The 12332-nt window shown below is 32.5% G+C and overlaps 3 protein-coding genes across 3 annotated transcripts; all 3 read right to left on the bottom strand.

Annotated features, from left to right (window-relative positions):
* Nucleotides 1-1812: 1812 nt before the first annotated feature.
* LOC131650392 (uncharacterized) lies at nucleotides 1813-2287 on the bottom strand. The gene is made up of 2 exons (XM_058920104.1): nucleotides 2153-2287; nucleotides 1813-2058 (listed from the first exon to the last, which is right to left on the bottom strand). Exons 1-2 carry the CDS (start codon nucleotides 2285-2287, stop codon nucleotides 1813-1815), a joined length of 381 nt encoding a protein of 126 aa, XP_058776087.1.
* A 1258-nt stretch (nucleotides 2288-3545) lies between these two features.
* LOC131647142 (uncharacterized) lies at nucleotides 3546-6245 on the bottom strand. Its single transcript, XM_058917055.1, has 5 exons — nucleotides 6065-6245; nucleotides 4996-5130; nucleotides 4702-4899; nucleotides 4385-4558; nucleotides 3546-4122 (listed from the first exon to the last, which is right to left on the bottom strand). The coding sequence occupies exons 2-5, from the start codon at nucleotides 5126-5128 to the stop codon at nucleotides 3743-3745; spliced, it is 885 nt and encodes a 294-aa protein (XP_058773038.1). The 5' UTR covers nucleotides 5129-5130; nucleotides 6065-6245; the 3' UTR covers nucleotides 3546-3742.
* A 2618-nt stretch (nucleotides 6246-8863) lies between these two features.
* On the bottom strand, nucleotides 8864-11621 carry LOC131652589 (protein RDM1-like). The gene is made up of 3 exons (XM_058922491.1): nucleotides 11366-11621; nucleotides 11122-11266; nucleotides 8864-9465 (listed from the first exon to the last, which is right to left on the bottom strand). Exons 2-3 carry the CDS (start codon nucleotides 11243-11245, stop codon nucleotides 9086-9088), a joined length of 504 nt encoding a protein of 167 aa, XP_058778474.1. The 5' UTR covers nucleotides 11246-11266; nucleotides 11366-11621; the 3' UTR covers nucleotides 8864-9085.
* Between the last annotated feature and the right edge of the window lie 711 nt (nucleotides 11622-12332).

Genomic DNA, 12332 nt, shown 5'->3' with positions numbered 1-12332 from the left:
ACAAAAGGTAAATGGTAATTGAGGTATATTTAAGTTATGTTAACTGTGGTCTATTAATTGTGGATTTTGGTTTATGGTTTTTCAGGGACTTGTACCAGCTGTCCAAGGAGTAAGTGAACATGTTGAGCAGAGGCTGTGTGTGAAACATTTATATGGAAATTGGAAGAAGAAATTTTCAGGTTTAGTTTTGAAGGAGGTCTTTTGGAGTGCAGCAAGGGCTACTACCATTCCAGAATGGGAGAGAGCAATGATTAGGCTTAAAGCCTTGAATGAAGATGCTTGGAAAGATATTAATGAAATACCTGCAAGATTTTGGTCTAGGTCACACTTCAAGACACATGTTAAGTGTGATCTTCAAGTTAATAATTGGTGTGAGGCATTTAATAGGGCTATTTTGGAACATAGGGACAAGCCCATTATAAGCTTGTTAGAGGGGATTAAACATTACATCACCAAGAGGATTACAAGTCACAAGGAAATGATGCAAAAGTACAATGGAGTGATATGCCCTAATATCCAAGCAATTGTTGAAAAGAACAAGAAGAATGCTCATGGCTGGACTCCTACATGGCATGGTGATGATGACATGGCAATATTTGGAGTTACTAATGGGATGGACACTTTCTGTATCAACCTCAAAGATAAGACATGTTCATGCAGGAAATGGATGTTGAATGGTATTCCTTGCAGCCATGCAATCTCATGTATGTGGCAAATGAAGAAATCTCCAGAAGAGTATGTTGATGATTATTACAAGTAAGAGATTATGGCACACTTAATAATTTGTTATGGCTGTTTTTGTAGGACAATTAACTATGGACACTTAATAATTTGTTATGGCTGTTATTTGTAGGACTGCTAAATATTTGGAGTGTTATGGCAACATAGTTTATCCAACTAATGGACCACAACTGTGGCCTGTTATTGCTGGAGAAGTTGCAGTCAACCCACCCTTGATGAGAAGAGCTATTGGGCGCCCAAAAAAGATGAGGAACAAGTCAAATGATGAGCCAAGAAACCCTAATGTGCTGCCAAGGACTTTGTCAACAGTCTCATGTAGGAAATGTGGAGCTGTTGGACATAACATTAGAAGTTGCAAGGGTAAAAGAGCTGCAGATAGATCCATACCTGTTGGTGGTAACAAAAAGGCAAGGGCTGAGGCTGCTACTGCTAAGGCAAAGACTAAGGCTGCTACTGCTAAGGCAAAGACTAAGGCTGCTACTGCTAAGGCAAAGACTAAGGCTGCTGCTACTAAGGCAAAGACAAATGAACCTGACATTGCTTCATCATCACAAGGACCACCTGCCACACAGCCTACTCAAGAATAGTTATAGGATTATCCTTTATGTAATGTTTATTTTGATTAAGCTTTTTTGACAAGTTCATGAACAAGTGTTTGATGTTTATTTTGTTAAGCTATCCTGTTATTTATTTGGCAAGATCTGTTATGAACAAGTTAGAACAATGTTTAATGTTTATTGTCATGAACAAGTTAGAACAATGTCTTGTTTAATGTTATGGCAACATCTGTTTACTTTGTCCATTCATAGTGGAATTTCTCAGTTTATTATGTTCATTTGCTGTCAATTCATTTGTATATCAGAATTTTACAGTTTCAAATCAACTATATGCTACAAGCCAACTATATCAGAATTTCTCAGTTTCCAATTCAATTATATATCAGAATGTTATGGCAAAACACAAGTTTACATTAGATTTCAAATGGGATAACATCCATTACAATTGACATCAAAGACCAAGGCTGCAAAGAAACTGAACTAACAACACAAATGCCCTAAAATCACATAAACCCTACTTCATTACATTAAGCATCACAAGTCCTACTACCATAACTAATGTCATGGAAACTGAGAATTTCATCAATAAGTTCATTGCATTCAACTTCGTCTTCATTTTTGCTACTCTTGTATTAGCTTCATCCAATCTAGCCCTTTCATGCTCCAATTTTTTCTGCAGGGAGTAGATAATTTCCTTGGCCCTTGATGAGAGTTCATCGTCGTACCAAACAAAGTGGCTACACCTTTTACGCCCCTGTACCTGCAAACCAAACATATGAAGAATCACAAATTAATTTTGCTGCTACACATGAGATGAAATTGTAGACTATCAGTTACAGTGAAAGTAACGTTACCTTGTACATCCCACACCCAAAAAAACGTCTGCCTGGGTTCGAATCAGTCCATGAGGTCATCAATGGAGCTTCAAGCCCACACCTGCACTGGCTTCGAAACTGACATGAACGTGTAGCCCCGATACTACTCGCCATCGTGCATTGAGACATCTCTGAAAAACGAAACGAAACAAGAAGAGAAGAAGCAGGGAAGAAACGAAACAAGAAGAGAAGAAGAAGAGTAGAAACGAAACAACGAGAGAAGAGGGCGAAGGCGAAGGCGAATGATGAAGAATCTCTGATTAAGCTTTTGCCCTAGTTCTGTGTAACCTTGCTGAAGAACGAAGAAGACAACCCAATATGAAGGGTTCAAATTAATCCATATAATAATTACATTAAAATCTTTTATGAAAATATTACATATTAAGTTAATTAAGTTAATAATTAAAAAATGAAATTAAAATAAAAATAGTGATGTGGCAAGTGACTGGACCAAATATTCCTTGCCATGTCATTAAAATTGCACTTAAGTGATGGGGGACCTTCAAATATTCATCAAAAATTAAAATGGGGGACCTGAAACTTGGCTTTTTTTAGTTTGGGGACTAAAAAGTTAAAAACAACAAAATAGGGGGACTAAAAGTGCATTTAAGCCTTTTTATTTTTCATCATTCCTTCTATCTCTAACACATTCTGTCGTTTGTGCAAGATAGGGAAGAGATGATCCAAACTTTGTCTTTTGTGCAAGAAAGAGATGGTCCAAACTCAATCATTCTAATATGTCAACACTGTTCTTAGACACTCCGAGGAAAATACTTCTATTATGATTAAAAGGTGCTATTGAGCTTTTTTAATCAGATGCTCAAACAAGAGGTGATACCAGATGATTTTGTTCTTGTTGCACTATTGACAGCATGTAGTCATGGTGGAAATGCGGACCAAGGAAGACAACTATTTTGGTCAATGGAAAAAACTTGTGGAGTAAGTCCTCAGGTTATGTATGATTGATTTTCTATCAGCTTGTAATGTCGAATGGGCGCATTTTGCAGAAGAAAATATGACTCCATTGGCCCCAGAAAGAGTTGGGGTTTCATGTGCTGCTATCAAATATCTATGCATCTGCTGAAAAATGGAGTGAGGAAGCTCAATAGAAGTTCACGGATTGATTCGCAAATTCACCTCTGGGATGGACGAATCACACACCGAGAACAACCAAATTGAATTAATGCTAAAGGAAATAAACTGCAGGCTAAGCCAGGTGGGATATGTTCCTAATACAACCAATGTCTTGCTTGATATTGATGAACAGAAGAAAGAGCTTCTGCTCAGCAGACACAGTGAGAAACTAGCCATGGCTTATGGATTAATCAATACGGTAAAGGAATACCTATAAGGAAACAACTAAAAACCTGTCTGTTTAAATCATGTTCAGTATATATTTTTTGCTCAACAAAATTCACAACATGCTGCATTTGAGATAGGTCAACAAATTTTCAAACCAGGATTTTAACTAAAGACCGGAATATTATTAACAATGTCCTGAGGGACAAACACTAAAATGCAGCCGTGTATTTAAAAGGAAAATAGTTTAAAACAGAAAATAATGAAGCTTCATGATGTGTGCTGTAAAGTTGGGAAAATGGAATCAACAAAGCCATTGTGCATTGGGTCCTTCTTCCATAGATTAGCAATATGAATATGCGACGAGACTTCGCGATGGACTTGTTCCATGAGCCATACGGCAGCTTCAGCTTTGCATGGATGAATTATCTCGTCTAAGGGCATATACTCGTCATTGCTTCCAATTCTCATTTGATCCCATTGCTTAAGCATAGTATTTGTAAGGTAGTGAAGAGGTTGTCCATATAACTTCTTAATGGATGAGCCTAATCCCATCCATGAGGTAAATGGGATGACAGAGCCTCGATTACTCGGGATTGGGATCTGCAGCATGTAATCCTGATACATTGCCGCCCGTCTAATGATTACATCTGCATATAAACATGAGTTTGCATGACTCAAAGATAATTGGTCTGGCAGTAGAAAAGTGTAATAGTATGCCGTAAAACAGAACTATAGACCCAATGCCATTCGTTATCACAGATTAATTATTAGCATAGGAAACTAATTTAAGTGATAATTCAGCATAAATATTTAAACAAAAAACAGGAAAATTGAAAGGAATGGATCTTTTTTAATGCCAAGAGAATTCAAAAACATGATATTTCAAAAAGCAGACGCAAAACAGAATACCTGGGGAGTTGATATCTATTGAGGGTATTGAGATCGGACTGTGAATTTTTGGAAGATTGGGAATAGGATTTGCGAGAAAGTCATCAAGATTGGGAATAGGATTTGTGAGAAAGCCATCACTTGGTACTGATGGAAATGACATCTTCTTTGCAGTCAAAGAACACGCTCCACTTCCTGCTCAAACAGACATGCATAATTAAGATTAACTCATATTGAATCAATATCCACACTGCATACCCTTACTCATTGTCGGAGGAATACACACCTTCCCAGACAAGTAAATAAATAAATGATTAGTATGTAACCAATCTTTTTACCTTCAACTTCCTCAAGATGAGTGGTAGAACGAATTTCTGGTTCCCCGGGGGATACATGATGATTTTCTCCAATAACTTGTCGACCCGGTATCAAAGATCGTCCAAACATTGTAGCAGGTGTGTTACGATTGATAAATGAAGTTTCTTGCTCCTTAGAATAATATAACATGGGCATTGTCATCGATTGTCTACTTGTCTCTGATTAATACAGAAAATAGTGAGAAATATAACTAAGTGGAAGAACTAAAGTGGTTATAAACTATAACTCAGATTAATAGTAAGGTTTAACAATACCATCATTGGCATGATGACGCAGATTTTTAATTTCAGTAAAGCTCCTGATTTTGCTAGGACGTTTTTGATTTAAAATCAATTTTCTTTTTGAACGCGCCTCTCCTGAACGTTTCTTCAAAATCTCTTTATCCATGTCTGTACGCACACACAAAAAACGATAAGAAAGCACGAAACGAGCAAAACTGATACAATAAAACAGATGAATATTAAATGCATGCATGAATATAATAAGTAATAAACATATGCATGTGGATCTTCCAAAAATGAATTAAAATAATATCACACACTGGGCCGTAGAAAGAGGTACAAAACTGAAAAAATCATAAACATTCAAGGAGGTATACCTAAAGAAGTTCAAGTTTTTTGGCCTTAATTTTTCTGGGAGTAGAGCACGATACACGTGTTCGGCTCAGAGGTAAGGATCAAAGATAGAAGATATCAATAACATGCACGAGATCAGCACAATATAGATAATGTAATGATTATCCTTAATAGAATTTATGCAATGTGTTTATAGAGAGACTCTGAAATCTATTTTTTGAATTTTTTTCCTGTCGGTTTTTCTGAATATTACCATAACAATATATATATTGATTGTTCTCGGTAGTGCTAAGAGTAACTAACTATTAGTTAGTTACAACAAGTTATGAGTTAGTTACAACCAGTTGTGAGTTGGTTACAAGGAAATGTCTATTGCGGCGAATGAAACCGATGTAGCATTGCAGGCAACCCCCAAAATACTAGCATTTTGGGGGTCAACCGCTATGGTATGCTATTTGCTATGATTACATAGTTTGAGAGAGGCTACCCTCCCTTCTCCTTCCCATTCCCCTCGAAGCCCTGCCCTCCCTCTCGACTCTCAAATAAAACCTTAATGTTGGAACCAAAATAATTGCACAAAAATACAAAGTCAATGGTGAGATATAGCTTACTGGATGGTGACATTGATGGAATGCAGAATTCAATATTAAATTCAACGTGAAATGAAATTAAAAAAATTAAAAGCAATGACTAAAATGGAACCTAAGAAAAAACAAAGGAGTTGAAAAAGAAAGAGAATGAATAGAACCTTAAAAAAGATTGAAGCTCAGAGAAGAAAAACCAAATGTCTGAAATGTGAAACCCTAAACTTGAACAGGATCTCCCTCAGCGAAAGAAGTAATTAGCACCGAATGACGTTAATTAATGGACCATTAGGGTCTGATTGGTTCAAACAACGGATAGAGAGGGATGGAGAGAGATTTTAATAGAGAGGAGAGGCGAGATATTTTTCAGTTATATATATGGTTGGTTTAAAAGAGGGAAGGAGTGGAGAAGAAAAAAATTTAAAAATATCTTTGGTTTAAAAGAGAAAAGAAGAGAAAAGAAAAAGATTTCAACTAAAAATATATTTGGCTGGTAGTAATTTTTTATTAATAACTTACAATTTTTATCCTTATCATTTTATATGTAATATTTAAAGGTGAAAAATTAATAAATAAATTTTAGAAATAATATTTGTAATATTAAGTGATTAAAAAGGTATAACTGAACACATAACTTTAAAAAAATTAAGTACACTTGATTTTAATTATAACTTTTGACGCAAAAAAATTACATGTTAAACAACTTTTGAATACATAAATATTATATATATTATAATATAATAAAAAACGAATGTTTTTTTTTGTTTACAAAAAAAATGTTTAAAATTTTATATAGAAAAAAAATATAATAAATAAACTAATATAAATAAATATAAAAATAAATTATAAAAATAAAATATTACAGTAATTATAATTTATATTAAATAAAAAATAAAAAATAATTTAAGGTGGATAATAATTATAGGAAGTTGATGGAAGCAATAGAGGAAAAATCACACAAAAGAGAAGAAGAAACACAAAAGAAGATAATAATTTTGAAATATTAAAATAAAAATGAGGATATTTTATTAAATATATTAATTTATTAAATATTAAAATATATATTTTCTCCCCTCTCCTCGAAATCCTAATATTTGAAGGACGCAAAATATGTAATTTAGAGGGATTTTGCTCTCCTCTCTTCCCTTCATCTATCTCGAATTGAACATACCTTTAATGGACCAATATGACACAATTTAAATTAATGTAGGTCGAGTTAGACTTTGCAAGACCAAATCTAAGTACATTAAGTCACAATAAGTTGAAGGCAATTTCTCTCTACATCGTTATAGTGAATTAGGAGATATATCTTCAAAAAATGTTATTTGTTCCAATTACCATCAATTTTTCAAAACAAAAAAAAAAAGCAATTTCAATTCCCTCAATTAAATATTTTTATACCATATTAAATCTTATTATTTTTATTATTTTTACTATCTATTCTATTTTTTTCTTGCCTTGTTTCTTGACTAATTCAATTTTTGAAATAGAAATTTTCTATTATTTCTATGAATATAAATAATATATATTATTTACTATAAATATTATTATTTTCAATATTAATTTTTTTAATAATTATTTTCTTGACTAATATATAATTCATATATTTTTATTTTCTATAATAATTGGTTTTTTGAATAATATATAATTCACAAAGAATTTTAGAATTTTATATATTTTCTTGACTAATTCACATATAATTTTATATTTTATATTACATGACAATTCACTACATAAAACTATATTTATATATACATAATTATTATTCTCTATAATAATTATTATATCTTTGTCAAAAAATAATTGTTATAGAATTATATAATATATACATAATTATATATTAATCAAGAAAATTATTATTATAAATTATATATGCATAATTATTATTATGTGAATTATATATTAATAAAGAAAATAATTATTAAAGAAAATAATAATAATTCTAATAAATAATATTTATATTTATAAGAATAATAGAAAATTTATATTTCAAAAATTGAATTAGTGATGAAACGAGAGAAGAGAACAGGAATAGTAATAATGACAAAAATAATGATATTTAATGTGAAATAAAAAAATGTAATTTGATGGGATCAAAGGTTTTTTTTTTTTTTGAAAAAATTGATGGTAATTAGAACAAATGGTCTTTTCTTTTTTTGGTGTATTCGAAGATGTATCCCAAAACACACATTTTAGAAATTCGTCAAAAGCCTGAGAGAAAATATAAAAGTGTAATGATAAATTATCAAAGTTAAAAGTCAAAGTTTCGGTATTATAAAAAAAGTCAAAGTTTCAGCTTTTAATTTATTGTTGGGCTTTCTGTGGGCCGAAAATTCTAAGAGCCGAAATTAAAAATAAAAAACAATCCGATTCATTTGAGGAAGAAAAGATGATAAAGGAAATGCTCGCCTCCATGAAATTCAAAAAAAAAAATCTAATGTATGTTCATTTGGAGAAACAAAGATGATAATGGAAGTGCTCATATGGTGGGACAGAATACTTTGATATCACATTAAAAATGTAAGTGAGCCTAACTCAATTCTATAAAACCGTTTTGTTGAATATTTGGAGCGTGAAAATAAATAGTGGATGGTTTGATGACAGAAATCTAATAAAAGGTGATCACCTAATCTTAAACTAGACTCTGATGTCATGTAAAGAAATATAATTGAATTTAACTCAATTTTACAAAACTGACTTGTAAAGTAAGGATTACCCCCACTTGTGGCACTCTTTTATCATTGTCCGATGTGAAACACTTTTATCAAAGCAATTAGGAGATTTATTTAGGGTTTAGGGGAACTAAAATTCTCTCCATATATTCTCCTAGTAAGTATCATATTAATGCACAAAACATGTTTAACCATATGAGTTGAAATTCTCTCCCATTTTAAAAAGAAATGGAGGCTTTTGTTGGTAAAAAGAAAACATAAAAGAAACGAGTCAATGACCTAAAAACCCGATTGTTTTAAAAATGAGGATACAGTATGGATTTCTTTTTTATTAAATAAACTTCACTATTGCAATATATCCTTAATACATTCAGTATATCCTTAATACTACAATAAAGTTACCAAAGTTACCAAACAAATACTAAAGATAATTAATCCCCTTCCATCATTAGCAGTAGTATCCCATCCTGCGAGACAAACACTTTGATGCGCAGAATACAGGGAGTAAAGGATTCAAGATGTATGCTCTAATTTTGGGAAAATGGAATCAACAAACCCACTGTACATTGGGTCCTTCTTCCAAAGGTTAGCAATATGATAATGTGACGAGGTTTGCCGATGGATTTCTTCCATGAGCCAGATGGAGATTTCTCCTTTGCATGGATGAACTATATCGTCCAACGGCTTCCATTCATCCTCACTGCCAATTCTCAATTGGTCCCATTGCTTAAGGGTGACATTTGTAAGGTAATGTAGAGGCTGCCCGTATAGCTGCTTAATGGATTTGCCCAATCCCATCCATGAAGTGAACGGAATGACAGAGCCTCGATTAGTCGGGATTGGGATCTGCTTCATGTACTCCTGATACATTGCTGCCCGTCTGGTGAGTGCATCTGTATGTAAGCATGACTTCTTAAATAAGTAAATTTATAAAAACAAAATAGAAAATTAGGCTAGGAAGCCACACACATGCTGTCTAGAAACCAAAGAAACACCCAGTATTGAGAAGTAACAACTAATACAAGTTTTATAGAAATGGTAACAGCAATGAATTATCATTAATTCAGAATATGGCAATGTTTTCCAAACTTCAATCGAATAGAAATGATTAAAAAAATTGTGTTCTCCCAGCTGATACACTTGAAGTAATCCTTGAAGCAAATATTTTGAACATGGTGATGCAAAATGTTATTGACATTGAAACAACATAAAAGCATTATAAAGAAAATTAGCCCTTCGCAATCAGGAGTTTTCATAGTGTGGTTATTCAAACCTAAATGAATAAACCAAATTTAAAGTTTGGTTTTGTAAAACCATTTGAGTTAAACTGGTTTATTTTGACAAAACAGTTCACAGTCGATTTAGATCTAGTTTATTTTTTCTATACACTTGAAGTATAATCCACCACTATTTTTGTTTGGCAAGTGTCGATCCACCCAAAATCTAAGAGCCAGATCCATTCAAATTTGATGATTATCATTCATCGTTGACCTTATCACCACCAGTCGCCAAACAAGGTGCTAAGCCTACGGCATGATTTTGACTACTCTGGCCAGACCAGGGGAAAATGTAACAACTTACCATAAAAGAGAAGTCTAAATCAATATATTTGTGTCATGAATTATACCTTGGATTCTATGCATATTTAACAGGTAAGAAATATAAAAAGGGGAAAATAGACAGGAACATAAATGGTATAGATGGTGGAATGTATCTTTGATGCCTCCAAAAGACCAAAACTGATGAGAAGGGGTGTGAATCTGTTAAAATTTACCCTCCACCATCAAAACTTGTGGTAGAAAACAACTATGAAGCAATGTTGTTAAATAGCGGCAAAATATAGTGCTATTGCAGCATATCAGAATTAGAACAAATTGCTATTGTTCTGCAATTACTTTCGCATCAATTAGCATTATCCCATACCTATATCTAACTTCATACATCTTTGGATACTTACTCATTACTCACATTTTAGCCCATCTAAGTGTTTTTCTTGTAAAACATTTATACAGATTAGTACTGTACAAATAATGGCCGCGACAAAGATTTTGCAATTTCGGCAGATTGCGGTCGTCGTTGTGTGAATTAATCACACCAGTACACAAATCTTAAAACTAAACTTGTTTTCCAACATTATAAGATGTTTACAGTAATGAACCAAAAGAAGCAATGAAATCAACAAAGATATCATAAAACCAAAGATAAGATATGAGAACAAATCCCGAGTTTCAAGAGTACAAAATAACTATAAGAGGATAATGATAAAAGTCCCTAAACGGCATTTTTGTGTAATTTATTAACTATGTCCTAAAGAAGAAAAACAGTATTAGAGACGGTAACAGATCAAGATTTAAAACCTTGATGTACTAACACTAACAATAAAAGAATCAAACAAAATAAGTATTAATTGAAAGCAAAACATGGAAACGAATCGAAAAAATAATTACAACTAGTTATTACTATGGAACATTTAACTTGATTGAAATTGAATTGAAAGAGCAACTCATGCATTTATTAAGATGATAACAAACATGGAAAGGGAATAATACCTAAATCATTGATGTCTGTGGAGAGTTTGGGGAGTTGAATGTGAAGTGATGGAACGGAATTTGGGGAAGACAAGTCCATTGCATCAGCATCAACTTTATCTTCCGATGGAAATGGTCTCTTCATCGCAACAAGTTCTTCTTCTTCCTGATCAACACACATGCAAGCAAAAGCGTATGAGTAATTTAAATCACAAAAAGGAAAAAAAAAATGAATGTAACTGAGTTGGGAAAGAAAGGAACTAACGAATTGAGAAATTATGATTTGGAATGATGAACTCGGAAAGCGATGGAGAGAGAAATGAGAGTGGGCGTCGAAGTTCTCAAATACTGAAAACCCTGAATCGTTCGCTCGGTACCGCTCAATTTCACGAATCGGTGCATTCCAACTCAAACGGTATAGTCGATTTTTTTTCTATATGTAATTCAAACGCATCGTTTCGCCACTTTCTTTCCAAGTGAGGTGAATGATGATGAGAGAGAGGGGAGGGGGAGGAAAGCGTGTGTAATTAATTTAATTTTCATACATTTTCTCTCTTCTTAATACAAATCAACATTAATTTAGTTAAGTAGGATCCTCTTAAATTTTGGTATAAATTAAAATAATATATTTCATAATATCCGATTTATTACGATTTAACCTCAATAAATTTTGTAATTATACAATTACAAGGTACTATTATGTTTTCCACTTATCAAAGACAACACTAATGTGATCAAACAATTTTAAATATTAAGATTGATTAAAGTGTTATGAAATTAACTAAAACAATAGAGAGATCAAAGAGAGGTAGAGAAGAAAGAGAGCAATAGAGACCCATATTACAATGTAAAGCACACTTGAAATAAGATAAGATAATATTGCTCTCTTTCTTCTCTACCTCTCTTTGATCTCTCTATTGTTTTAGTTAATTTCATAACACGTTATCAGCACGAAACTCTACCGTGTGAGCGATTTTATGATCAATTTGCATAATCATGTTTCTTCTCTTTCGAGTAAGTTTTTAAGATTTTTCTTCATCTTATAGATTAAATTTTAGCATGCTATTCTATTATTTTTTTGTATAAGATTTCACAGGAAATTTTGTTTAATTAACACAATTATATATTTTAAAGTTGTCTATCATCGATAAGTTCTTGAAGCATCCCTGAAGGATTACTTAAAGAATGATTGTTCAATTTTTAAGAAAACAACAATTGTAATTTCCATGCAT

This window comes from Vicia villosa, linkage group LG2 (assembly GCF_029867415.1).
Source record: "Vicia villosa cultivar HV-30 ecotype Madison, WI linkage group LG2, Vvil1.0, whole genome shotgun sequence".
Classification (NCBI taxonomy): Eukaryota; Viridiplantae; Streptophyta; class Magnoliopsida; order Fabales; family Fabaceae; genus Vicia; species Vicia villosa.
Note: the sequence above shows the minus strand (reverse complement) of the source record. Positions and strands in the feature narration are given on the sequence as shown.

Bases quoted from the DNA above. Each gene is read 5' to 3' on its own strand.
- LOC131650392 (XM_058920104.1), bottom strand. From the start codon at position 2,287: ATGGCGAGTAGTATCGGGGCTACACGTTCATGTCAGTTTCGAAGCCAG. The intron at 2,059-2,152 runs GTAACGTTACTT...TTTGGTTTGCAG, and splicing joins TTGGGTGTGGGATGTACAAG to GTACAGGGGCGTAAAAGGTG.
- LOC131647142 (XM_058917055.1), bottom strand. From the start codon at position 5,128: ATGGATAAAGAGATTTTGAAGAAACGTTCAGGAGAGGCGCGTTCAAAA. The intron at 4,559-4,701 runs GTAAAAAGATTG...CTGTTTGAGCAG, and splicing joins TCATCTTGAGGAAGTTGAAG to GAAGTGGAGCGTGTTCTTTG. The intron at 4,123-4,384 runs GTATTCTGTTTT...GTTTATATGCAG, and splicing joins AATAGATATCAACTCCCCAG to ATGTAATCATTAGACGGGCG.
- LOC131652589 (XM_058922491.1), bottom strand. From the start codon at position 11,245: ATGAAGAGACCATTTCCATCGGAAGATAAAGTTGATGCTGATGCAATG. The intron at 9,466-11,121 runs GTATTATTCCCT...GCTTACATACAG, and splicing joins CACAGACATCAATGATTTAG to ATGCACTCACCAGACGGGCA.